The sequence below is a fragment of the Notolabrus celidotus genome, chromosome 12, assembly GCF_009762535.1.
Source record: "Notolabrus celidotus isolate fNotCel1 chromosome 12, fNotCel1.pri, whole genome shotgun sequence".
Lineage (NCBI taxonomy): Eukaryota > Metazoa > Chordata > Actinopteri > Labriformes > Labridae > Notolabrus > Notolabrus celidotus.
Window position 1 is genome coordinate 14,044,585 of NC_048283.1, and position 26,156 is coordinate 14,070,740.

The 26,156-nt window shown below is 39.7% G+C and overlaps 2 protein-coding genes across 6 annotated transcripts; one reads left to right on the plus strand and one right to left on the minus strand.

Annotated features, from left to right (window-relative positions):
• Positions 1-398: 398 nt before the first annotated feature.
• Positions 399-10,937, minus strand: m6pr (mannose-6-phosphate receptor (cation dependent)). Of its 2 annotated transcripts, XM_034697319.1 has the most exons (8): positions 10,820-10,937; positions 9,996-10,260; positions 4,279-4,460; positions 3,913-4,082; positions 3,655-3,764; positions 2,437-2,567; positions 2,203-2,329; positions 399-2,113 (listed from the first exon to the last, which is right to left on the minus strand). In XM_034697319.1, the coding sequence occupies exons 3-8, from the start codon at positions 4,455-4,457 to the stop codon at positions 1,991-1,993; spliced, it is 840 nt and encodes a 279-aa protein (XP_034553210.1). In that variant the 5' UTR covers positions 4,458-4,460; positions 9,996-10,260; positions 10,820-10,937; the 3' UTR covers positions 399-1,990. The 2 variants fall into 2 exon arrangements, with proteins under 2 accessions (XP_034553210.1, XP_034553209.1); XM_034697318.1 differs by lacking the exons at positions 9,996-10,260; positions 10,820-10,937 and adding an exon at positions 7,015-7,328.
• arhgef5 (Rho guanine nucleotide exchange factor (GEF) 5) lies at positions 10,293-24,993 on the plus strand. 4 transcript variants are annotated; one of them, XM_034697193.1, is made up of 16 exons: positions 10,293-11,441; positions 11,702-11,812; positions 11,992-15,543; positions 16,238-16,283; positions 16,546-16,595; positions 17,597-17,964; positions 19,715-19,875; positions 20,043-20,195; positions 20,386-20,515; positions 20,647-20,721; positions 20,820-20,909; positions 21,321-21,463; positions 21,632-21,775; positions 21,862-21,932; positions 24,012-24,116; positions 24,266-24,993. In XM_034697193.1, the coding sequence occupies exons 3-16, from the start codon at positions 12,012-12,014 to the stop codon at positions 24,406-24,408; spliced, it is 5,211 nt and encodes a 1,736-aa protein (XP_034553084.1). In that variant the 5' UTR covers positions 10,293-11,441; positions 11,702-11,812; positions 11,992-12,011; the 3' UTR covers positions 24,409-24,993. The 4 variants fall into 4 exon arrangements, with proteins under 4 accessions (XP_034553084.1, XP_034553085.1, XP_034553083.1 ...); XM_034697194.1 differs by having other exon boundaries at positions 11,755-11,812; XM_034697192.1 differs by lacking the exon at positions 11,702-11,812.
• The last annotated feature ends 1,163 nt before the right edge of the window (positions 24,994-26,156 follow it).

The window sequence follows — 26,156 nt, forward strand, 5'->3', positions numbered from 1 at the left end:
TAGGTCAAATATTACTCCAATACGAGTGAAAGTTGTTCTGTCAGATTATTACTTGACTTAAAGTACTAAAGTACTTGCTTTGAAAAATTCAAATTACTTCTTAAAAAAATCGCAAAACATTGTATCTTCACAATACACAAGTGCAGTAAAGAATACATAGAAGTACATTCTGTTACATTATGTGTATTTAGAAACCATTACTTGAAATCTCTTAAAACTATACCATGGAATAAAAAACAGACTAAGTTACTCCAAGCACAGACAACTTAGTTTGACATGTTCATCTGGAATTAATAAAGAAATGTTACATAGCTCAAATATTACTATTCCAGTAAGTATTCATCATTACATTTAATTGATCTTCATAGTTCAAGTGTGTGCTGAGTTCACCACATATATAAAAATCTCTCAAAAGTTTATTTTTGATGGAATCAGAAAACAAACAATTAGGTTTGTGGCTTGAAATCGTCCCATAACTAAACAGGCTTTTTATTAGTCTAGAGGTAATTCAATTCATAGAAACCTCCACAAAACCTTTTCATACAGATAATAACCAAAATAAAGCAAAAATGTCAGCTTTAATAAACACACACACAACAAAGCAAAACAAACTGAAGTGCTCACAGTTACAATCATATTATAGCTCATACTTCACAACTTAAACCTGTAACATAATTAAGCAATCAGTGTAAGAAAAACAGCCTTAATCCTGCGCTTTAACCACTTTTATTTCTAGAAACATTACAAACCTTGTTAATGATATCATCAAAGCTGTAACATTTACACTCATAATATACAGCAGGTGTATAGAAAAACAAGTGCTTTTGTTGCTGCCCTATCTTCTCAAAGAAGCAAAGCATCAGGCCTAAAGCAGCCTGAACATTTGGTCAAATAGAGTAACGTCTACTCTTAGCCGGGATGTTTGTAGCTCTATGAAATGTGTGAGGCTTAGTTTTATCATGTAGGGAGACTAATCCAAGTTCCCATTCTGTCATGATAAAGCTCACCTGTAATAGTGTCGCAATTTTGAACTTGTGTTCATTTATTCTATGAAAATGTACGTACATATACTACATATATACAAGACATTTTCATACCATAAATAAGAACAGAGTTTAAATAACAGATCTCATCAAATTGCCTATTAATCGTATTTATCAGCAATTTTTTTTTCCAGGAATGAAATGGTAATTTTAGTTGGATGCTTTGCCTAATTCACATGTTTCATTGCATTGTTGACCTCTGTGATAAAATAAGGAAATAAAGTCACAACTTTAAGCTCAGATTACAGTCGGGAAGCTCATATTTCAAACCGTTATAAGTAGATATAAGCAGATTTATGTCCATATAACGTGGGAGAAAGAAAAACATCCAACTAAAAAGTAAATTCAGTCAACCTCACTTGTTTAACAAGGCTGTAAGCACTTATAATTTTACATTTACCTTGTCAAACTCTCTAACCCGCCTCCACAACAGAAATATTAAAGCAAAATTACACACAAAAAACATGTTTGACTTGCATCTCTCAGTGCACACAATCAGAACTCCAGGAGTAATAAGTTGCTGCATTCTGCACCAACTTTGAACAACAATCATTATCACTTTATCACTTATTTTTAATCACAAAAGAATCTGACCTCTTAACTTTGCTGTAATCTGCTAGATTTTCAAGGAATTGAAGTCACTCTTTACTGTCACTACACTCATTTGTTTGATGTCAAACAGCTGAATGAACTGCATGGGATAGGAGGAGGAGAAGGAGGAAGAGATAGTTCTGTAAGCCTCAGGAATAACATGCCCTCTAAAGTGACAAGCAGATCACACAGTAGTCGCCCTCGCCACACGTCTAGAAAACACACCAAGTATCGACAGGTCCTAGCCTTAAACCGGCACAAGAAGAACAAGACTTGTGTCTAACTTCATCTAACCTTTGAAAGAGAAAGCTGCGTCACACAGTGTACATTTCTGTCCCATTCCTGACTTATTGAGGTCACATTGGTAGTAAGTGGTCATCTCTCTCCTCTGGCTCCTCTTCTAAAGGTTCTGTAGCCACACCCCTGTAAGCCGGGGCTTCCTCTCGACTTCTGGACCGGCACACAAAGTCACAGCCATCCTAGAGGGGAGGAGATTTTGATATTCATTTACAAAAACAAGTCACATGAGCCTGATCTTTTAATGACTTTAGTTCTGCAGTAAACGTACCGCTGTCAGATTGCCGACCTCCACCCAAAAAGCATAATTTGGGAATTGCTCCATCCCTTTGGCTCCAACAATCAGTCGCTGGTAGAGGAAACCTCCAATAAGGTAAACAGCCACAACACAGAGCCCACTGAAAAAGAGAGGGCACACAAGGACAGATCATTCAGAAAACTAGATATTCAAAAGGTTTAAAAGGATTAACAGGGTTTCTATGTCTGTACAGGCAGTTATACTCACATGATGAGTATTATGGAGCCAGTGCTGAGCTGGGACTGCAGAGCTGGGCACACTGCACCGGAGTCCAGCTCAAAGAGGTAGAAACAGTCCGTATCCCTCTCTCTGTCCTCCAGCACCGACATCAGCTTGCTCTGTGTGAGAAGGAGCAGTTAATAAAAGGCACTACTTACCAATAATAAAGGTGGGCTGCAAAACTACAGGTCACAAAAGAAAAGCCCGCTCAGACTGAACAGCTGACTCTGAGACTACTGAAAAAACTGTAGTTCGTATTCAGCTTCACTGTGAAAAATGTAAGGAATACAAGAAGAAATACAATGTATGTGGGAAGACAATAGATCCAAGTCTGCTGATCTGCTGCATCAAATCTAACCAATCATTTTAAACAGCGAGGCCCCAGTCTTAAAGACTAAAGTTTGACATCTGGCAATAAAGCAATGAAGGAAAACCTAAGCAAACAGAGAAGTGACATGTTCAGAGCCATAACACTATCTTGATGTTTTATTGATGCAGGCAGGTGTGTAATGCACTGAACATGGCTAGAATGTTTTTATCAGCAGGGTTCCTTGAAGTAAGACTTATAATAAGCAGCTCAAAATCTGATCCATAAACTGTTCAACCTCTACTGCCTTTTACTTTGTTTTCTTGGAAGTCAGAAGGGATTGTTAAACAAAAGACCTCTTAAATGCATGGTTTGGATTCAACACAGGGAATCACTGTGACAACAAGACAATCTATAAAATACAGTAAAGCTTCAGGTGATAAGTGGGTGCGGCTAGCTGTCTGATCTGAGTCACTGATCTTGACACCTTTACTATCAAACCCTTTTTCCAAATATGATTACTTGTGGCTCTGAAAAAAATCATATATGCGCAGAAAAATTAACAACAGTCTATGGTGCTGTTGCAGATCTGCGTGGCAAAAAAGCTGGCCCTGTTTCACAAGGCACTCTTACACAATCAGTTATATAGGAAATTGCTGCATTAGAAAATCAAAGGCACGACTGTGTTATTCATGAGAGAAGGAGCAATACAATTATAAAACAACTGTGGTAACTTCAGGGACTGTAAAAACCTGTCATCACATTATAAACCTCATGGCAGTGTTTCAGGAAATGTAACTTAATGATATCCTGTGTCACTTTACGGATGCAGCCCTATACCCTAGTCCTTTTTTAGTCTGAACACTTGGTAGGTTAGATGTCATCTGTGTTTCTATTACCCCGTCCATGTTCTTGTTGCAAGAGATCATGACCATGGCTCTCCTCTTTTCCTTTGAACAGTGCCCGTCGTATGTTTCGCCATTTCTGTAGATTAACATCACCCAGTCACCTGCAACAGCAGTGAGGTGTAAATGTTACAATGGTAAGACAATACTTCTTCAAGCATACATATGTGATTATAAACGCAATGTTCAGAGTAAAAGAATCTGAATAAACAAATTTCAGTCTTCTTATTGTATAATATTCCACAGACTTACTTCCTCCGTAAGCCTGTGTTGCATTATATGTTCCAATAATAGTTGTTTTCTTTTCCTTTTTCTTGTTGTCCACCTGAACAACCCCAGCTCCAGGAACACCCAATGCATCCCCGCACAACTGGAACACATACGTGTAATCCTCATCATTATTCTTAATGTCCACTGTAAAGCTGTGAACATGAGAAAAAAATCAGAGTTATTAAATAATACCATGCGAGACAGAGGAAACTGCACAAAACTAGATAGCAAATGACAAACTGCTTAAGTTATGTCAGGTTTTCATATCCAAGTAAAGCTGATTTTGTCTGATAACAGGCAACTTTAAAAAAAAAAAAGCAACTGCCACATGGGTGATTCACTTCTTACTTCCTCTGGGCGAGCGGCTCTAGCCGTTTTAGGACTTTCCGTTCTGACTCAGAGTCCGAGTACAGTTTACAATTCTTGGTGCTGTCTGTGCTGTCGGTGGTGTAAATCCCGCTCCAACACAGGAGCAGCTGGATAGCCAGGGTCCACATCAGGAGGGACCCTCCACTGCGTCTGTTCATCCCCTGGTACAAAGAAACATAAGCAAGACTACTGATCATCTGTCTGTCAACTGAAGAGTGCTTCATATATCACAAGGAGGCATTTCTAAATTATAACCCAAAATACATTCAAAGTTAGAAACAAATGCCTTGCACTCCTGCAACACTTTACAAATGTGTGTTCCCCGTGTTCGGACAGAGTTCGGTAAGAGAGCGTTCAGTTTTGCTGCTCCTACTGCTTGGAATAGGCTCCAGAAGGATTTGAATCTGTCAGATCTTATCTCACTGGATGCCTTTGGGTCCATCTTAAATGAAAGACAGAACCCAGAACAGTGCCTGTGTTTTTAAATTCTGTTTTGTAATCACAAATTGCACTTTATTTGCAAATAAGTTGCACTTTTAAATTATTGATTGCTTCTACATACTGTCTGTACATATGCTGTTGAGTTGTGCTATTTATTTTGACATGTGCTGCTGACCTCTTGGCCTGGTCGCCCTTGTAAATGAGGTCTTAATCTCAATGGGTCTGATCTGGTTAAATAAAGGTTAAATAATAAAAAATTCCAATCAACAGAGTTTATTTCACTACTGTTAATACTACAGTGCTATCAAAGCGGGTGGTACGGTTTCATTTAATCTACCAGAAAATTATAAAGAGGTTTTTGCCGATTATTGGATTATTTAATTAATTAATTAATTGATAAAACAAATATACTAGACTTTTTTAATCCACAAAAGCCCCTTAATTTGATGACTCTGGTTTATAAGGCTCTTCTTGGCTTGGCTCCTACTTATTTATGCACATTTCTTCGGAGAACTGGAAGCCGTTATGCCCTACGATCAAATGACATTTTGCATCTTTCTACTCCTGTTCTGTTTGAACTGAAACGGGAAAAAAAGCATTCAGTTCCTCTGCCCCCTCTGCTTGGAATGTCCTCCAATCTGAACGGAAATCCTTTGAGCAGTGCCTGTGTTCTTATATTGTTACTATAAAATAACTTCTGCACTTTATTTTATCAAATTACTTGTATTTTATATTTTAATGTTTGTTGTTTTTTTAATGTCGTTGTTATCTGTCTGTTTTGTCTACTATGACGTATGTTGCTGCCTCTCTTGGCCAGGTCATCCTTGTGAAAGAGGTCTTGATCTCAAAGGGTCTTTTAACTGGTTAAATAAAGGTTAAAACATTTTTTTTAATTCATCTCACATAACATATTGATTGACCTTGGGTTTTAGACTTTTGTATGATCAAAAAAATTGCATGTGTTATGTACGGTACCGTAATAATAAGAGCAATCTAGGAAAAAACAGTAGTCAGATAAATGTAAAATAAACATAACTTCCAGTTGCTACATGGCAACGCTTACAACATGTTAGCATTTATCTGAAAAAGTACCCTGATTTGTTTAACACTTCTGAAACTGAATAACCAGACAGGAATACCTGTATAATAACATATACTATCAACTGTTTCATTAGGTACAGATATATTTAAAGAGTGAGTATTTTATTTAGTTTAGTTTTAGTTTAGTTTAGTTTAGTTTAGTTTAGTTATTCATCGTGTCGTGCACCATACAGGTGCCCAGCTCATATGGACTTACAAGACACAACAAAAACAAAACAAAATAGGAGCAACAACATAAGAAGAAAAAGAAAAATAGAAGAAAGAAGAGCAGTTACAATACTGCACATGTCCAACAATGACCTAAAGTAATTCAAAAGCACAGTGGTACACTTCAGACATTTGACAGTGACAACAACTAAATCAGACATAGAGTGTGCTCCTACGCTGCTGAACAGCATTTAACACAAACTGAGCAAACCGAAACAGTTTGTGAGTAAACAGGAACTGAAGTCTGTCTTCATCAGACATGGAAATCAAATCAGGACAGTTTTCTGATATTTTGTTGAAAAGGAGGCACCTGAGATCATGATATGAAGGACAGTAGAATAAAAAGTGCATTTCATTGTCAACTTCCTCCAGATCACACAAGGAACACTTTCTCTCCTCCTCTGGAACAGAGTGGAAGCGACCTGTTTCTAATGCCAGAGGAAGGATACCATATCTCAGCTGAGCACAGACAGACCTCTGAGCTCTGGTTAGGTTAAGAGTGACGTAAAGCTCTGGCTGATACATTTTTTGAACAAACAATATGTTCTTAGTTTGGGCTTACTTGAGACCCTTCTATTTAAATATCAAATTTCTGAGGAAGAATTTTAAATTGCATATGCCCTGTTCACGGCCAACAACTCTTTCTTATTAATTGCATTGCTTCCTGCCTAGAAAGCACCACTAGGAGGAGTCCATCTCTTGAATAAAACTAGTGTAACTGCAGGCTAAGCTATCTAACGACAGAGACGAGAAAGAAACGACTTATACTAATCATGTACAGCTGTTATTCAATTACCAAATGCTTGTGTTTTGTAGCCTTGAACACAAATACAATGCAATGTGTGCATGCAAATGTCTGTTCGTCACCCGCACTGGGCAATAAGTTTTCCTACAGATCACAATTAAATACATCCCTCGAATGGCCTAAACAAGTTCTAGTACTTCTTTTCGACATGTTGCACTTACCTTCATGACTTTTTGTACAGTATATGAGTTGGAAAGCTTCTTTGTGAGTTACACTTGAGCACACAAACTGACAGTTGCTTCCTCACGCTAACGTCGCTTCCTTGTTGACTTAATCAGCAATAAAGCTTCTGTTTTTGTTGTGCACACAATAAAACGTCCAGCAGAACGGACACGGGAGTTTGAAATAAGTGTCGTTAGCGGCACGCATCACCAGTCTTCATTTTAAACCCACTTTTCCCTGAAATATGTCAGATGAGAGCATCCAAAGCGCTAGCAGGCTAAAGACAGCAGCGGAGTGCGGAAGTGAAACTACATACACACGTTGGCACGTGACCGTGCAAAGGAAGCTCGGCCAATGAGCGGCCGCTCAATCCGCTCACTTCCGCGTCAGCTGATCTGGGACAGAAAAATGAATTGCCCAACATGTCATGGTTGTGCCCCCTAAACACGTGTTTATGTCTGCAAACAATGTATAAACCAACACTACATTTGATTAACCATCATATCATCAGATACAACAGGATCAACAATGTCCAACCCCTTTAACAAGTAAGTGACGTATTTAAAAACGTCAAATTCTCAACAAATGTCTTCCTGGAATCTTGTTGGATCACTTCTTCCTTAGGATAGAAAAAAGATAACTGTCTTGGCATATAAGCATGGGTGGACAAAGTATACAGCTTCATTACTTAAGTCAAAGTAACTCAAGGTCAAATATTACTCCAATACAAGTGAAAGCTGTTCTGTCAAATAATTACTTGAGTTAAAGTACTGAAGTATTTCATTTTAAAAATACTTAAGTATTCAAAGTACTTTTTAAAATATCTCAAAACATTGTATTTTCAAAAAGCATCATGGCAGTCAAGACTACATAGGAAAACTTTCTGTTACATTCTGTTTATTTAGAAACCATTACTTGAAATCTCTAAAAACTATACCATGGAATAAAAACAGAAACTAAGTTACTCCAGTCCAAGCACAGACAACTTAGTTTGAAATGTTCATCTGGAATGAAACAAATGTTACGTAGCTCAACACGCTTTCTCAGGTTGGACTGTGAATGTTTGTATGTTTGAGCAGAGTGGGAAACAGGGAGAACATTTCAAATCATTTTTCATTTCAAAAACCTCCAACACGGGCTGAAGATATGACCATGGCTGCTCAGGTGGAGAATTATAGCCAGGCAAAATGAACTGCCTGATCTGAGTGAAATCTGCTCTGTGTTTGCTCCACGTTCAACCGTGGAGACGCATGATAAAAAGGTAGCCTATGGCTAAACCACTGAGACAAACAGAACTACACAAACACATTTTACTGTCTTAGGGATCAGATTTCAGAAAAGAGAAGGAAATTCATGAGCTGACTTCAAAGCTAAAGTAGTGAGTAACTAGAGCATTGATAGAAATGTAGTGGAGTAAAAAAGTACCATTATTGTCTTCTGAATGTAGTGGAGTAAAACTATAATACTCAAGTAAAGTACAGATACTCAAAAAATGTACTTAAGTACAGTACTCAAGTAAATGTACTTTGTTAGTGTCCACCACTGTATATAAGTATACTTTCCTTCAAATTCCATTAAATAATATTTTACTTTGATTTTTTGTTTAGTTTCTGTACACTACGAAGTATGAGTGTCAAAACTCCAATATACACAATGTAACGCTACATGAAACGAGCCTCAGTTAACAACAAGGGACTCTGAAGCTATATTTTAAGTTAAGCCATGTTGTCCCCATGTTTACCATTTTATCTGAGGATATAAAATGTTTTGTTTTATACAGTTCCTGAATTATTCCAAGTATTGCCAAGATGAAAAATAACTAATGCAGATATTTAAACAAAATTTCCTGGCAATCAATCCAGCAGTTTTCAAGACATTTCATTCCACTTGAAAGGAATCAAGGAAACTTCAAGGAACCACTGAACTCATAAAGAGTAATTGTCAGGGAAGCATTACATTACATTGATCAAATTTGTGCTACTACGCACTCACCTGTTTTTTTACGGTCTTATTTTATTGTCTGGTTAAATGTTTTACTTTGTGAGGAATATATGTACGAGTTAAACATTTTATACATATAATCCAAATAAGGCCTTAAAAATTTGACTACTAAAACCATGCTGTTCCATTGCGAAAACACTTTTTGCTTAAGTCTGTGCAACATGGAGTTTGCTCAATAGTGTCATGCTTTCCTCATCCCTCCACTTTATCAAGACTTTCAATAGAAACAACCTTTAACCTGCAAAGAAATTGACTGTCTTGATTTATAAATCTAAAATGCCCTATTTTCTTTTCTTTTATCATTAATTGATTTACATTCTCGAGAAAGAACTGTCTACAGTGACAAGATTAAAGGTAAAACAAAACAATCAGTTGCTTACTCACACTCAGTTTACTGTGTGTTTAGGCCAGCACTCAGTTTTTTTTCACCTCAAGTAAACATGGCCTGGTATGCAAGTACATTTATAGCACATTGTTTTTATTTACCTTAAAGGTTTGATACTAGAGTAAACAGTTTACTTAGATTTTTTGGGGTTAACAAAAAACACTTACCTTCCCTTAAAAGCTAGCTAACCTGCTGGATCTTGTTTTTCATTTTTCATGCTATGCAAAGCACCTGCTGGATGAAGCTTGTATTTATGATAGTATGGCAATTTATTTTCATTGCAAAAAGAAATACAACAAAACTTTGTTTGGCAGCATTTCCATACAGCAGTTTTCCAATCTAGAATATATATATTTTGCTTTAAAAAATGTTGAAGTCTTCTTTTAGAAAAGGATGCAGCCCTGAACACTAAGCTACATATGTTTACAATATATAGTGGGTGGACAAAATTAAATGAACACCTCAAGGTATGAAGCCAAACCAAACAGTATCATTAAGCACTGCAGTCTAAATAATACAACCTCTAAATTAGATTTTAATATGAAATAAACTGCAGAGTGGGATTATTTTTCTGGATATTATGTAACCCCTTACCTTAAGGTGATCCTATGGGGCAAACAACTATCCAAAAAATGACTCAGTAGATCACAGATAAAACCTTTAAACACTATATATAATTAGAAATATACATTAACAAAGACAAACAAAGGATAGAAATCAACAGACATTAAAAAAACAAAAAACTGAGAGGCTGAGCTAAAAGCAGTCCCCACTCAAAGGCCTCTGCATCCCGAGGGCAACACTTGGGCTTTCATACATTCAGGACCAGGTGCACCTCATTGACAATCAGTAGACTCTCCTGATTAAAGAAAACAGAAGACGAGAAGGGACCAAAAGAAGAGCAAAAACACAGTGAAGCTGTTATTATTATTATTGTCAGGTGTATTTGATATAGTTGTAGTTTTGGATGTAACATTCAAAAAAGGCCTTTATAAAACGTGTTTATACTGTGTATTTAGAAATTGAGTTGGTGAACTATAGGGAAAGTTAAACCTGCTGTGATTCAGTTATGTAAATGTCCTAAAGTACTCCAAACCCATCATCTCAGGTTACTACAATACTTAATCAACATAGGAAAGTGGTCATTGTTTAACAATTCACTCACTGACCACACATGTGATGTCTCCCCCCGTTTGGTTTCTGCTCTGTGGTTGCTCAATCTTTTATTTTTTTTAGTCTTTCAACTTTGAGGGAGAGTTTATGTTTCCCTGTCTTTCCCCTCTTTATTGCCTCTCAGAGGGAATGTAGAAACGTTTTTATAGGCTAAGTAAGTAAGCCTTCCACCAGTGTGCTCGCAATCTTCACTCTCCGTCTCCCCTCCCCCGCTCTCCCTTGTTTTATCACAGCCCTTGCCTTACCTGGCTGTGTGTGCTATACAGACACACCCGGCTACTCCATGTCAACCAATTGCTGCTCAGGAACAGAGACTCCAAGGAGGTGTACTTCCTGTGTTTCGTGAGAGAAGAGTGGGGCAGGAGAAAAGGGAGAGTTGTGCACTCCTCATTTGCTTTGCCAAGGGGGGTCCACAGGGGCGATCATGTCGACCATAAAGGGGAGGGAAGAAGGACTGAAGTAGTGGACTCAAAATACTTCAGTGTGATTTATCTGTGTTCAGCTCTCTGTTCACCAACAGCGACTGAGAGAAGAAGACAGAGAGAAAGGAGGAGGGCAGAGATAAGTGTCAATCTGTTCAGACTTGTTTGGGAATTTGAGGAGGGAGGGAGGGGAGGAGGGCAAAGACAGAGAGAGGCAGCAAGAGGGAAAAGCAAGGAGAGCTCAGCCGTAAACATTACGTTTCAACACACAAGTAAAAGTTTAGGTAGAGAAGGAAAAAATGTTTTTTGATCTAGTCAAGGAGGACATTTGCTGTGTCATGTAGACAATGCAGGGAATGAATTCTTATGTGTTGTGCAATCCCATGCCTTTGAACTGAACTGGACTGGGGGAAGACCGCAGATCTCCCCAGGATACTACACTCAGGTGAGTTGCTTTATAATACAATTGATGGTTTTCTGATTAACACACAGGCTTTGTAGACTGTCTCTGGTTCATACACAGATTTAGACCGGGCTTAGTTGTGGTTTACATGTTACATGCCGTGCCTATGTGTCACAGGGCCTCGCTCTCTGAAAGGCTTCTTTTGGTATGTGGTGCTTTGCAGGTTTGTGCTGCATTCTTGTAGAACTGTATGAGGGTGTCACCTTTTCTCTCTGGCCTACATCTTAATTTTCTTCTGCTAGGATACTATATCACAAGACTGGCTTTTTAATATCCAGCAAATTTTGTCTCCAAGTCCAACATCTGAGTGTAAAAACATAGCTGAAGTGTTGAAGCTTCCAAGAATTTCCAAGGTTAGTAGCAACACTTGAGAAACGTCGTTTTCCAAACATCAAACTCAACTTTGTGCCATCAGAAAGAAATGTAAACATTGGTACAACCTTTCAATGCTGCCTAATTTGACCCCTGAGAATGACTTGATTCCTCATGTTTAATGTCTTTATGGATGATATGTGGTGTTTTTGTCTCTTAGGTTCTCCAAAATATGATACCATGGGGACCAAAAGGCCCAGTGGCACCCTCTTTGACACATTATCTAACATAAACACCTCAGACCGCAAGCTTCAGCCAGGTGGAAAAATCTCTCGGGATCCAAGTCCAAGGCCGGCGATGACTGCCCAGTCGGAGCGAGTGAGAGACCGTGAAGAGGACTGGAGGAGAGAGAGAGAGACAGAGAAAATGAGGGACAAACCCAGATATAAAGACTCTGACCCGAGAGAGAGACTCTACGAAAGAGACAGAGGTCCTGTGCCCCGGCCCAGACAGAGGGAAGGAGAGAGAGAATGGAGGGAGAGAGAAAGGAGGCACGAAGATGACAGGAGAGGGCATGGGAGGCCGCTGTCGAATTTAGAGAAAGAGACTGATAGACTGGTGGAGAGGGGGATGAAGAAAGGCGACACGTTTCCCAGAATGAGAAAAGGCAGCCCAGAAGGTGGAAGCAGAATGACGCCCACCACTGCAATGAGGGAAAGAGGGGATAGGAGGCAGAGAGAGAGGCCCAAAAGAATAGAAGCAGATGAGTGGGATAGGGAGAGAGAGAGGGAAAGGCAAAGAGAGAGGCACAGAGAGAGGGAAAGGGATGAGATGAGAAGCAGGGTGAAGGAAGGGGGACGTAGACCTGTAGAAGAGGAGAAGTCACGGCCGAGGGAAAGATACCATGAGTCTGATCCAGACAGAAAGAGAGAAGTAGGTGATACACTGGACAGAAGAGAGAGGGATGCTGGGAGAAAAAGAGAAAAGCCAGGGTCTAATATGCGAGAGAGGGATACCAGGATGCCGTCTCCGAGTAGAAGAAGAGACGGGGAAATTTACCTCGATAGGAAGGATAAGGAAAATCCCCATAAAGAGGGAAGGAGGGATACAAGGAGTGAAGGAGACAGCGATGAGAGAGAGCGAAGAAGGGAGGGAGCGAGGGACAAAGAGAGGGAGGAGTTGATATATCAACAAAGCAAGAGCGAGGGGGACAACAAGAGCAGAACAGAGAGGGGGGACAGGGAAGAGGACAAGCATAGAGATAGAGACAGAGACGGAGAGGTGGATCAATCCAGGAGAAGAAGAGCGGAGAAAGAAAGGGAGAGGTACAGAGAGACAGACCGAGAGAGAGAAAGATGGAAGGATGACAGATACAGAGAGAATGATCAGAGGAGAAGAAGAGAAACAAAGGAAAGAGAGGCAGATCCTAGGAGGGACAAGACGACAGACAGGAGAAGCCAAGCTCAGAACGAGACGGCTCCTAGGGCGCCGCCACGAGCTCAGAGCAGCGGAGAGTTAAGCAGTGATATGGACAGTGAGTTGAGGCATAGAAGAGGACGAGACAGTTACGAAGAGAGAGAGAGTGAAAGAGGTGCAGAAGAGCAGAGAAACTCAGAGAGAAATAGAAAGAGAAGTGAACAAGGGGAGACGACAGAGCAGAGGAGGATGTGGTTAGAGCCGCAGAGGGGCAAGAATAGTAAGGGAGAGTTTGTAGACAGAGAGAGACACTCGAGGGAGCAAGAGAGGAGGATGGCGTCAAAGACGGAGTGGGAAAAGGATGGGCGGAGAGTAAAAGAGGAACCAGATGAGAGGAACTTGGACCAAAGCGGTAACAGGGAAAGACATGGAGGGAGGGATGAGTACAGTAGAGACAGAGAGAGGGAGTCAGTGGGTGTAAGCGTAGATGGAGAGGAGGTGGGCCAAGTCTGGAGGGAACTAGATAAAGGAGGGAAGGAACATCTGTCAGACAGCGATGGAGGGATAGAGAGAAATCGACAGAGAAATGCAGAGGAAGAGAACGTGACAGATAACACAGAGGAGAGTGACAGAGAGGAAGAGGGTGGGAGTGATTACTGGGCACGCTCCGGCAGCGAAGAAGGAGGAAGTGAGACAGGGTGTAAGCAAGACAGGGACAGAATGCTGTCAGGAGAGGATGGATTTGTGACTGTGTCCAGCGGCGGGGACGAAGAGGATGATAGAGAGGAAGAGGAAGAAGAGTTTGAGGACTGTCAGGAGTTTTTGGAAGGGGAAGGTTCTCATGATGGACACTCACCTGTTGCTTTTAGGGAAGAGAAGGAGAGAGAAGAGGAGAAGGAGGATGAAGAAGGAGAGGGGAGGGAGAAGCAGCAAAATTACGTCTTCTGTGTCACTGGGCAAACATCGTCAACGTCACATGTTGATCCAAGGAAGGGAGTGGAAAAAGATGACCCAAGTTTGGACAGTAGTCATCATTGTGGTGATGACGCCACACAACCTCAGAGTGATCTGAGAAAAAATGACAACAACCCGGTCATCAACAACCAGGATGCGGAAACATCTGAAGTGGATGTCAGATACAGAGAGTCGTCAGAGCCTGAGAGTGCAGAGACTGGAGAAGGAACCAAGAGGAGAGTGGAGCATCCTTATGCAGAAATCGACGCAGTTAAAAGAGACTCACAGACTGAACGACTCCTCATAGAGTGGAGAGAGAAAAGCAAAGATCCGGAGAGACGGAGTGAGAATAATTCACCCGTCCCGACTAATCCTTACGCTGATGTCTTCTCTCAAGTGGATTTTGAGAAAATTCAACCCATCTTGGACGGGATTAAGGCTGGAGCGATGAGTCCGGAGGAGGTGGAGGCCATCAGGATAAGAATGAGCGGTGCGTGGAGCATGTCAGAGGAGCCCAAGCGGCATTCCCAAGCACCCCACCTAAAATGGGCTAAAAATGTAGTGCGGGAGATCCTGGGACGCTCGGAGGAACAGACTTTGGAGGAGCCAAACAAAGCTGTACAAGAGGCAGAGGCTAAAGAAGGGACTGGAGAGATGACTGTTGTAAGGTCAGACCAGGAGCACTCAGAGCCCGAGCTGGAGGAGGAAGAGGGGGAGGAGGAGGAGGAAGAGGAAGAGCCGTTGGAGGTGGAGGGATTGAGAGGTATGGGGCAGAACCAAGCCGACATGCATGCTGACCAGTTCTCGGCTATGCATGCTGACATATCCACACACACTCACGCTGACACATTGTTATACTTGGATAGGAAGGAGGATCACGATACAGATGTACAGACTGAAGAGAAGGCAGATGTAGAGGTGAAAATTAGCAAAGAGGTGGCTGATGAAGGTGAAATTTCTGAAAGGGAAGAACAAGCAAGAAGGGAGAAGGAAGTGGAGATGTATTTATCTGTGAGCAACACTCTGTACAAGCCGAACAGCTGCCCCATTCTTAACTATGACTCAGAGTCTGACCACCTCTCCTCCAGAGAGGACGAGGGGCAGGAGGTAGAGGAGGGGATGGGAGGGAGTGAAGAAGAAAAGCAGGGAGGAGAGTCTGAAGAGAGGGGTACAGCGGACGAGGTGGGACAGATAAGGGAAGGAGAGGTGGGAACGGATGTGAAAATAAACGGAGGGACGCTGACGAGCAGCTGCAGTTTTCGAGATTTGGGCCCCGAGGCTCGATTTCGAAGAAGGGGGATTCGGAAAACCACTGAAAGAAGAAAAGGAGAGCTTGTAGAAGTGGAAGAAGAAGAGGAAGGTGTTGGAAGGGATCGCAGACCCAGAATATTCTCAACAACAGGTAAAAAGAGGCGATGGAGGGTGAACACACTGGTTACCTGTTTAATTCAGCTTCAGAAAACCAAATTGACCCCTCTTCTTTGAATGTAATTTTTGACTTCTCTCTCTCCAATCATCGTTTTCATTATTTTTAATCTTCTAATCAGATTGACTCCTTTTGGCCTTGATTGCCTATGGAGGAAGAAACCTTTAAAAGAGCTCAACACACTCCACGTGTGTTTGTTTCCTCTGATCATGGACAATCTTTCAGTCCTCTGTTTTGCCATCCAAAATCTTCTTGCATCATTCACCACAGAATCCACAATCTCAGGCAGAGATCTTCAAATAAACATGTTTAGTGGACTCACCGCTTTATCCTGAACTGGATATTGCGTCACGCTGTTGTGGTTACAGGTAGTGGGTGGAGAAAAGCAGAGGTGGGGAGAGCGAGGAAACAAGAAACATGAGCTAAAAGGCCTGACAGGTTTCTGTTTGAGACACAACACGACTAACACCAGTTTAGGAAACACACTAATCTTTTCTGTGATCCTAACTGTAGAGAGGTTTCTGGGTTGACTAACACTTATTTAATTTATTAATTCACTATTTATTTATTTTGTTTTTTAAAGAATTAATCCAATCATCTGGTCACTGTAGCTCACTCATAGATATGCTTTTGTGTAATGTTTTGACAAATGAGTACTTCTTTATCCCAGACGATGAGGACGATCGTAGTAAAAGCTGGGGAGAAATCGAGCTGAGGTGAGTGAAACCTTCTCATACAACACCATACATGTGATGGAAATACATTACAACATTTTAAAAACATCATTTTAATTGAATGTTCATTGTTGGTATAATGCTTAAGTTCTGAGGTGTGCAGTGACAGACATTTTGAATCATTAGAAGCAGTTGTTTTTCAGATATCACTGCAGATTATTTATCTATGAACTATTTTAAAGATTATAAATAGCTATAACTATAAGTATTATAACTATACAATGTGACTTTCTTGGAACTGCAGGAATGTTTTGGAAACAATCGACAGACGGAAAAGGAACTCCAGGTTTTTCAGTGAGTATCGCTGCATTATCTTTACTTTTGCTTATGTCATGTGTCTTTTCCGAATGTACTTTTCGACACAAATCAAACACACAAACTCCACAAATCTTCACCTTTTTTAAAAAAAAAGAATGCAGTTAGAATGACCTGTATGTGCAATTTGACTATGATTATACTAGTATTCTTCTTCTTATCATATTTTGGGATATGTCTTTCCTTCATTGAAAATTTACAGCTGCAATATGAAAAAAGAAAAGGGGAGAGTGTTGATAGAACGCTTACAAAGCTGGTTAGAATCTAACCTCAGCCAATGTGATTAAGTAACAGCATTAAATGGTACGTGGCTTAGCAAGGGAGCAACCAGGAAACTATTAACATACCTGTAATTTATCAACGACAGTGTAGATTCAGTCATCAAAAGATTGATCATTCAAGAAGGTAATGTAGGCGGCTCAGTGACGTTCCTTCAGATCATATCTCTTTCTGACTCTGGCCGGGAAAGGCGTCACATGGCTGAGTATTTCCCCTCAGTCTGCATGATTCACTGCTGTGTTAAGACGACCTATTTAAGTGTTTATCTCTAATGTTTGCTCAGAGTTCAAATGCTACACACAAACGAAAGGAAATCAGTGTTTAGTTTACAGTTGGCTCACAGCGTTTTCAGAATTAAACTTTAAACAAGTTTTATGGCGGTTGCTCCCTCGAATTATGATTCATGCTGATATTGCGAGAAATGGGGCAGGAGCGTGTGTTGTGTGTCTCTGCAAGCCAGAGACAGGTTTGTGCAAGCATTCATATCGGCCAACTTGAAGGAAAAGCAGCTGCTGCTGCTGAGACTTTGCATTCCGACAAGTACGTGTAAAAGGAATGTGGAGTGCAAACAGCTTCTCTTGGCTCACACTGTTCTTATCTCTTTCTATCTTCTTTGCTTTCTGTATTTTTCAACCTCACTCTCCGTTACTCCCTCTTCTTTCCCTCTGTCTTTCTTTCTTTAACTTTCCCTTTCCTCCCAGATGCCCAGCTCTACCAGCAGTACAGCGAGGATGCTCAGAACTCCGAGATCCTACGGCAAGCTCACTCATCTGATGTCCTCTCTGTGGGCGAGGACCCTTCAAGGTCACCTGTTCCCTCGCCTCCTCCGGCCCGCAGACCCCTCCCTCCACTACCTTCAGTACCGCATCCCCACTCCTTTTCCCACACAGGTTCAATCACCAGTATCCAAAGCTTGCCTCTACCCAAGCAAAGGAGAGAGAGCAGGCCTACCTCCCCTCGTCTTTCCATCTCTCTCACACAGTCGTCCTCACTTTGGCGGGAGCTGCCAGGCGTCAGAAACAGTGTTGAGCTGGAGGAGCTCAATGAGGACGAGAGACGACTCCAGGAGGTAACACGTTAGCTGGCTGCACTCATTAATCTCAACTCAACTCAAACTTTATTTATAGAGCACGTTTAAAACAACCGGGGCTGACCAAAAACAGCACAAATGACAAACATAACATACAATACAATACTAAAATACAATACTAAAATACGTAAACACAGTGCAAAAATATAATAAAATAAGATAGAATAAAATTAATTAAAATGTAATTAAGATTATGCCAGATGTCCACTCAACCTTGATTAAAAGCCAGGGAGAAGAGGTGAGTCTTAAGAGAGGATTTAAAACTCTCGATTGATCCCGCAGAGCGGATATGTTGGGGCAGGTTATTCCAGAGCCGAGGAGCAGCCGCCACAAAGGCTTGGTCACCTCTGGTTTTAAGCCTGGTTTTGGGAGTGACCAATAGCAACTGACCAGATGATCTCAATGTCCTGGCAGGGACATGATATTGGAGAAGCTTGGTCAGGTACTGGGGGGCTAGGCCATCAAGAGCTTTAAAAACAAACAATAACATTTTAAAATCTACTTGAAAAGCAACCGGGAGCCAGTGCAGCGAAGCTAGGACAGGGGATATGTGCTCACGCTTGCGTTTGCCAGTGAGGAGATGGGCAGCAGTATTTTGTACCAGCTGCAGGCGGTGCAATAGTGAGTGGTCAATGCCAAAATACAGTGAGTTGCAGTAATCCAGTCGAGCGTTAATAAAAGCATGGATTACCGTCTCAAGATCTCTCAGTGGCAGGTACCCCTTTTAATGTCTTAAAAGAAGTCATTTTACAACATATTATCATGAATGTTTTGAGACAGGCCTTTTTGCTGGTAACTTTTACACTTTGGAAAAGAGTGAACTGGTATAATAACTTAAATTTTAAAAACGCCAGGTCCCACCTTATTATAAGTTAGGAAATCCTGTTACCAATTCAATGCACAACTGCTGCTTTTCACTTTGCCTTCACGTTACACTTTATTCTGCTTCAGTGAAGGATTTGTTGGCATTTTGTTCAAATTTTGTATCCAGAACACGCCTACTTACATACAGTAAATATTCACCAGAGGAAGAATGAGTGGAAATGTTCGTGCTTCACTCATAAGTTGAACAACATTCTTGCCTTAATAAAATTCAGGACAATCCTTCAGGGCAAGTAAATGCATGACAGTTGTGTTTTATTTTTCCTTCAGTTCACTCGAACTTTAAGGCTGCACTCTAAGGTGCAGGAGTTTTCAAGAATCAAACACTCAGTTACAGTTTGAGTGAGTCACCTCCTCGTGCTTATTTAAAATTAACCGTGGACGTGATTTAACATCAGCAGTTGTTCTGTTTCTTTACCATTTCTTTATGATTCTCTGGAAACATTGAAACTTACATGAATCAGCATCTTACTGTTATTACCTAACATGTCAAACTACTAAAAGCACATGATACATTTAGTCTTGCCTCATCCCAGAATAACCCTCTCTTCAGTCCAACTTCTTCATAGCAGAACACCAGCTCTCACGGGAAGACTGATTTCACAAACATGATGTGAATTGTTTTCCTGGTACTGGAGGTGTTTGCCTGTAAACTTAAGAGAAAGCTGTTACTGAGCTGGAACGCCTCAACTAGTTGTGAAATCATCCTCCTCTGTTAGTCACATCCTTGTCAAAATGCCCCAGTGTGCAGAGAAATGACAAACTCATACGTAATAGCTGTAATTACATAACTCTTACACAATGTTTTTATATTTTCTTGTATATCTCTTTCCTTTTTTCCGTGTAGGTGAGGTTTGAGGTGGTAACGTCAGAGGCCTCTTATTGTCGTAGTCTGGATATTGTTGTTGAACACTTTGTCAAGTGCAAACAGCTGGGGGCGCTGCTGACCACTCAAGATAGGAACTGGCTGTTTTCTCGGCTGGCTGACGTTCGTGCCATCAGCCACAGGTTGGAAACATTTCATATTTTTCAGAGCAAGTTCTTGAGTCTGAGCTTGCTCTACATTCTCATTAAGAGACATACATCAGGTCTATTTAAAGTGGTCATCAATTCTATTTATGTTTTAAACCTGTGGGAGAGATGAGCATCAAGAATAATCATGATTTTTGTTTCAGCTTCTTATCAAAGCTGGAGGAGCGGGTGGAATCAAACATCATACATTTCACTGTGTGTGACATCATCGCTCGCCACTGTCAGCGCTTCAAAATGGTTTATGTTCCCTACCTCACCAACCAGTCTTATCAGGACGCCACCTACCAGAGACTCATGTAAGCTGTTGTATTGTGTGTTTGATAGTGGGAGGGTCATTTTTGTTGAATGCTTTGTATCATTTTTACAATTAGAAGCAGGGAAATGTTGTGCATTAAATGTCCAGTTGGTAAAATATCCAAATACGGTCTATTGTAATTTCAGCTGAATTGTTTTTAAATCTCCAAAACCTTCATATCTCTTATTCAGGAATGAGAATCAAGGGTTTCGGCGGATTGTTGAGAAATTAGAGAGGAGTCCTGTGTGTCAAAGACTCCCCCTGCGATCCTTTCTTGTCCTTCCCTTCCAAAGGATCACGAGAATAAAGCTGCTGGTCCAGGTGTGTTTGAATATATGTGTGTTTATGTGTGAAGCCTTACTGAACCAGCAAAGGTTGATCATTCACATTCAAAAATGAACCAAACTGTACTCTGAGTAACAATCTAACACTCACTTGATGTGTCTTTGCAGAACATTGTGAAGAGAACAACTCCTGGTACTCCAGAGGCGACTCACGCCATCAAATCGTTGAAACTTCTGGAGAAGGTACAACAACACCCCACCTTCACTGCACATTTAGCCTAAGGTGGCTATGAAACTTCTTGAAGACAACCTTCCTTATCTTTTGTTTATCTGTCCTGTAGCTGATACAGGAAAGTAACGACAGCATCACTCAGATGAAGAGCATTGAGTCCCTAGTTTGTCTCAGCGCTAAGGTGGACTTTGAATGCAGGGTGAGTCATCACTACCAGGGAAGGGAGAAAATCAGTGGGTATAGTAGAAGTAGAATGTAATTGAAATAAGTAAAATAAGATATTGACAGCTTTTATTTGACAGTAAATCTGTATATTGTGACAGTATGTTATTTGTGTAGTTTTTTGACATTTCATGATAATTCTGTAAACCTTTTTTTTTTTTTCATGTTATCCATTTCCATAATACTGTTTATAGAATATACAATATTTTATTAAATTAGCTGAACTCGAAGCTCACTAATTAGCTCTCAGCCACAAAGCAATTTTCGTCAACAGATGGAGAGAGAACCTTCTCCTTAAAAAGAATGCAATATGTTAGCATGCTTTCTGTGAACTCATCTGTCAGTACATATGTGTGCTCATGCGTGTATCCGTGTGTGTCTTTTGTAGACTCTTCCTCTGATCAGTCAGTCTCGGAGGCTGGTGCGAGAAGGACTGGTCACTGAACTTATGGATTTCTCTCTAAAGGACACAGAGAGGAATATTTACATGCATCTTTTCACTGACTACTTGCTAGTGTCCCTCCAAAAAGAGTGAGTCTTCAAACATGTTTGGCATTTTGAGAACAATCCATCTCTCTTATGATCGTTTTAGCTACCTCCTGTTTACCTTCAAGTTTGCAGTCTCTTATCATCCCTTCATCTTATCTCAGTCCTTCTTCCACCACCTCATTTGTCTTGTCTACTGTCTGCTGCTTCCAGAGGGGGACGATTCACAGTGATTGACCACGCTCCTGTAGCAGAAGTGCGTGCAGAGAACTGTCGTGTTAAACTCCACTCCCTCCAGAAGAACCTGATCCGGCTGCACATGTCTAGCAAAGCCCTGCTGCTACGAACTGATACACAGTAAGAGACTGACAGTGGCATGAAGTGTCTGAATCATGTAGGGTAAAAAGTCTGAAAATCACAAACCAATCTGTTTTTACTTTCAGGAGTGATAAGCTACGGTGGATATCCGCTCTTTCTCGGCCACATCCTGATGTAGATTTTTCTGCCGCACAAGGTAAAGTGTATATAACAAAAATTCCATCCTCAGGGAATTGTTCACTTTCATATAAATATACTGTAAACCAACATTTTACACTTCAATTTAGATATGAAATGAAACTGTAGACAGTATGTAAACTGCAGCAGGTAGAAAGCAGTGACCTTTTGGAGCATTCCTAAGAAAATAATAACAGCCCATGGGAATAAAACCTTAAACTCATGAGAAATTAGTTACAGTGGCAAAGTCAAACTCCTGGCTAGAAGAACTGGCTACACAGTCATTATTTCCTTGTGATTCAGTTTAATGTCTATGTAAACATTGACACAGTCCTGCAGCTACTTGAAGAGTTGAGATGTATTAGCTATACTCATTTTAATTTAGTTATCAAGGCCTTTGTTTGAAGTTCAATTTCCTTTTTTTTTCACGTGCTTCCTTCATAAATAGGGCCTGACATACTGTAGATGAAAGAAATGTATTGTATTGGGATAAACCCCTTGACATGTGCCATCTCGTTTTAGAGGGGATCCCCAAGACAGACAATAACAAATAGAAAACAGTACAATACAAAATATACAACAAAACATGAAACTAATTCAACGACAAAAACAACCTCAACAATAACAACAACAACAAAACAGGGGTTAGTACAACCTTAAACAAGGTACAATCGACAAGGGAAGAATATAACACATTTCAATAAACTAAAGGAGCATTGGTGAAACACACAGAAAAAATTATAACAATAATCATCATAAAAAATAAATGAATAAATAAATAAGTTAAGGAAGTAGAGGAACAGTGAGGGCTTTACTGAATACAGAACAGTTTGTTTTGAGATGGGAAAACAAAGATTTTTTAAATAAAGGAAAAGAAGATATAGAACAGATGAATCACACAGTAGATTACTTTTTGGTAATTAATTGGAGAGTCATCTTTTGTGTTATTAGTGATACTTTTTCTGCATTTCTCAATAAGTCATCATGCTGTCTCACTTAAAATGTCTGCTGTTAAAGGCACTATGAGGAGTTTTTCACCAGCTGAGAAACAGACTCAAACCAACTCTGATGCCTCTTTATGACCTTCAAAAGCAAACAAAACCATAAACAACAACACTGATACCTTATCTGTTGTAATTTTTAATGCCTTAAACCACTCAGAGGGGGTAGGTGTCAGACCACATGATTGACATTTGGCTTTAGAAACACCCTTTTTCGGCTGTTTTCATGTCAAATAATCACGTTGAGTGATAAATCTGGCTGTTAAAAGACAGCAGGGTGAGGTTTTTGTTATAAACACTACTTTTGCATGTACAGAACAAGAGATAAGAGGTATCACTTTGTGCACAATGGGGCACCAAAATTGATATAAATCAAAAGTTCCTCACAGCAGCTTTAAGCATATTTTAGAGTGAACAGTCATGATAGTAATGATTGAAAGTGGCATTTTTGTGAACAAAATGAGCATCGAGCTTCAAAAAAAAATAAACGTGACTGGATCAAAAGAGCCTATTCTTATTTGACTAGTTAACTTACGTGTTTATGCCATGCGTGTGTCTTTCAGCCCTTGATTTAATTTACATGGAGAGCTTGGCTTTCGAATACTGTCATATTTATTAAAAGAAAATTATTTACAACCCTGATGACTATGGTTAGAAGCTGAGAGCTATTAGTAATGCCTTGGGTAAAGTAGACCATAGTTGACTGCGACTTTATCAGAGTATCTCACTTGTTAACCAATCCATCTACCTCTATTTATACTCGAGAGGTCATTGAGGGGTAACCCTCATTTACATAATACTGAGTTGATGGCCAATCAAAAGACAGACAACAAAGCATTCCTAAGAAACAGAAGATTTTTAGTTCAGCAGTTAAAGTCAGGTGCATGGTGGGTGGAGCTATAAGAGGAATGGAATGATGTCATGCATCTATAGACAAATGGACGAAACGGAGTTATTCTCATGCAACATGTGAGGAGTCTTGAAAAATGTAATTTCACAGTCTGAGCACTTTTAGATTTTTAATATAAACCTTTTTTTATCTGAATGGTCTTATATAAGTTTGAAGGTCTGACCTCTCTCATCTTGTATTCTCACAGATTTTCCTCAGATGCAGTGCATTCGAGCCTTTGTTGGCCAGCAGCCGGATGAGTTGTCTTTGGAAAAAGCTGATATCATTCTAGTGCACCAGCAGAGCAGTGACCGTAAGACCATCACACTACTTTTTTTAGTCCCTCCCTGGCTCAAAGTTTCATTCAACTGTACGGTGTCTGACTGTAGAACTGACCTGGACCTGAACCTGTTGGAGTAAAGGCATTGAGTAACACTGTTATGGATTCTCTCTTCTTTCTAGATTGGGTAGAGGGAACCAGACTGCCTGATCGGCATCGTGGATGGGTGCCTGAGTCCCATTTGGAAACCATAAGCAACTCCAGAGTTCAACAACGCAACCTGTTAGATGCTCTCAAACTGACAACAGCCAAAGCTGCCATTTGACCAGGATGCTCAGAGTGGAACTAAATGGAGAGAAATCAACCACAGAGGACGAAACTTAAAAGTCTCTGCATCTGACTGCTGCAAATATGATGATGGACGTTTGATACTCAGAATGGGGATATATCTTGTTGAATTATTCACAGGAAGTGCAACAATAGAAATGCAGCAAAATGCATCTCAATGTAGCATTATATGTCTGCCTTGTTTCACTCGCTGAAACACTAATTAGCTTTAGAGTGATCTGTGAACGGCTGATGCCAACCTGAAAGACTTTAAGAACTTAGCGACTCAGTGCGCTGTGTATTATAATACATCAATAAACTGGTGTTTAGAACAAAATAGTTTTAAAAGGGACTTTTTTCCAAGAAAGATAATTTTTTGCATATGTGATATTATTTGTGTATATTGAACAAAATACAAAGTTTGGTCAGTAGTGCATCCTGAATGAAGAGTTGGACCAAATAAGCTGACAAAATGATGCATAATGTACAAGACAATCTTTAGATGTACAGATTTGACACAGTGAGGACATTTCAATAAAACTGATTGGTGTCAATAAAATCTGCCTTGAAAACATGCATTTTCTATTGAGAGTGAGCTGTGACTTATTTCCTTAATCATATGAACTGTTGTATCCAATCTGAGAACTGAACATCAGTGTGGCACGCTGATTTCCTCTAAGATGTATGTAATTAATGGTATATGTCTGCAGGAATTGCTTGTAGAACAAAACTAACAGTACAGATAATGAAAAAAGTGCTCACGCTACACGTAGCCTGTATAAGGTGTGACACTGCAGTGGCCTGGCCCAGTTTTTTTTTATTTAAGAGTAAAGGTGTTCATATACAGGTAGTAGAAGACAGTAACACATAAATCAAGTGAAAACAGATTAAATAATACAAACATCATACATACAGAAGACAGGACAACAATCCAATATATATAAAGTAAATACACTCATGGCAACAAAAAAACAAAACATATACAGAAATATGTAAATAATTGTTTACCTAGGAGTCTCAGGGAAAAATTTGTTATAATAGTTCATGAATTTTATGTGTTTTTTGTCATTGACTAAAAGACATGATTTAATACTGGACTTGGGATTCTAGAAGGAAAATTGAAAACTTTGGAAGTGACTTTGAGAATTTCCGTTTGTGAATGAAAAACTTGAAGTTTATGATATATTCAAGAGCAGTATTTTCCTTGTTATAATAGTAACAGACAACTTCTTTGAGTTTTAGAAAATAAACGTAATTAGCAGCTGAGAAAAAATTTGATTCGATGTCTTTCCAGAATCTTTTGGATAGTTCACATGAAAAAAAAAAAGGTGAGAAATATGGAGGCATAATGATGACTTTAATGTTTGGTGTTGAAAATAAAATTTGGCACCTTAAAACTGAAAAAAAAAAAAAAAACATTGGCATTGAAACACTTGTATTGTAAAAAAAAAATTGTAACGGCATCAAAACAGGTATTGGCATTGAAAACATTTCACTGAAGTTAAAATCACAAACATCAAATGTTTCATTATTTAATTTCTAGCATTTGTTTTGCATTCTAATTTGTTTTTGCATGACAATCATATTATATTTCTTTAATATCCCTTTTTAAATATGATTTTCACTCAAAAACATATTAAAACGCAAAAAATGGCTAGAAATTAAATAATACATTTGATGTATGATTTTGCCTTTAGAATTTTTTTTTGTTTACAATACAGGTGTTGCAATGCCAATGTTTTTTTT

Excerpts from the sequence above, each read along its gene's own strand:
- m6pr (XM_034697318.1), bottom strand. Across the intron at positions 3,765-3,912 it reads AACACAGGCTTACGGAGGAA|GTGACTGGGTGATGTTAATC; the intron begins GTAAGTCTGTGG and ends CTGCTGTTGCAG. Across the intron at positions 2,114-2,202 it reads AGGTCGGCAATCTGACAGCG|GATGGCTGTGACTTTGTGTG; the intron begins GTACGTTTACTG and ends CCTCCCCTCTAG.
- arhgef5 (XM_034697193.1), top strand. The coding sequence starts at position 12,012 with ATGGGGACCAAAAGGCCCAGTGGCACCCTCTTTGACACATTATCTAAC. Across the intron at positions 19,876-20,042 it reads GTTCGTGCCATCAGCCACAG|CTTCTTATCAAAGCTGGAGG; the intron begins GTTGGAAACATT and ends TTTTTGTTTCAG. Across the intron at positions 20,910-21,320 it reads AGGTGGACTTTGAATGCAGG|ACTCTTCCTCTGATCAGTCA; the intron begins GTGAGTCATCAC and ends TGTCTTTTGTAG.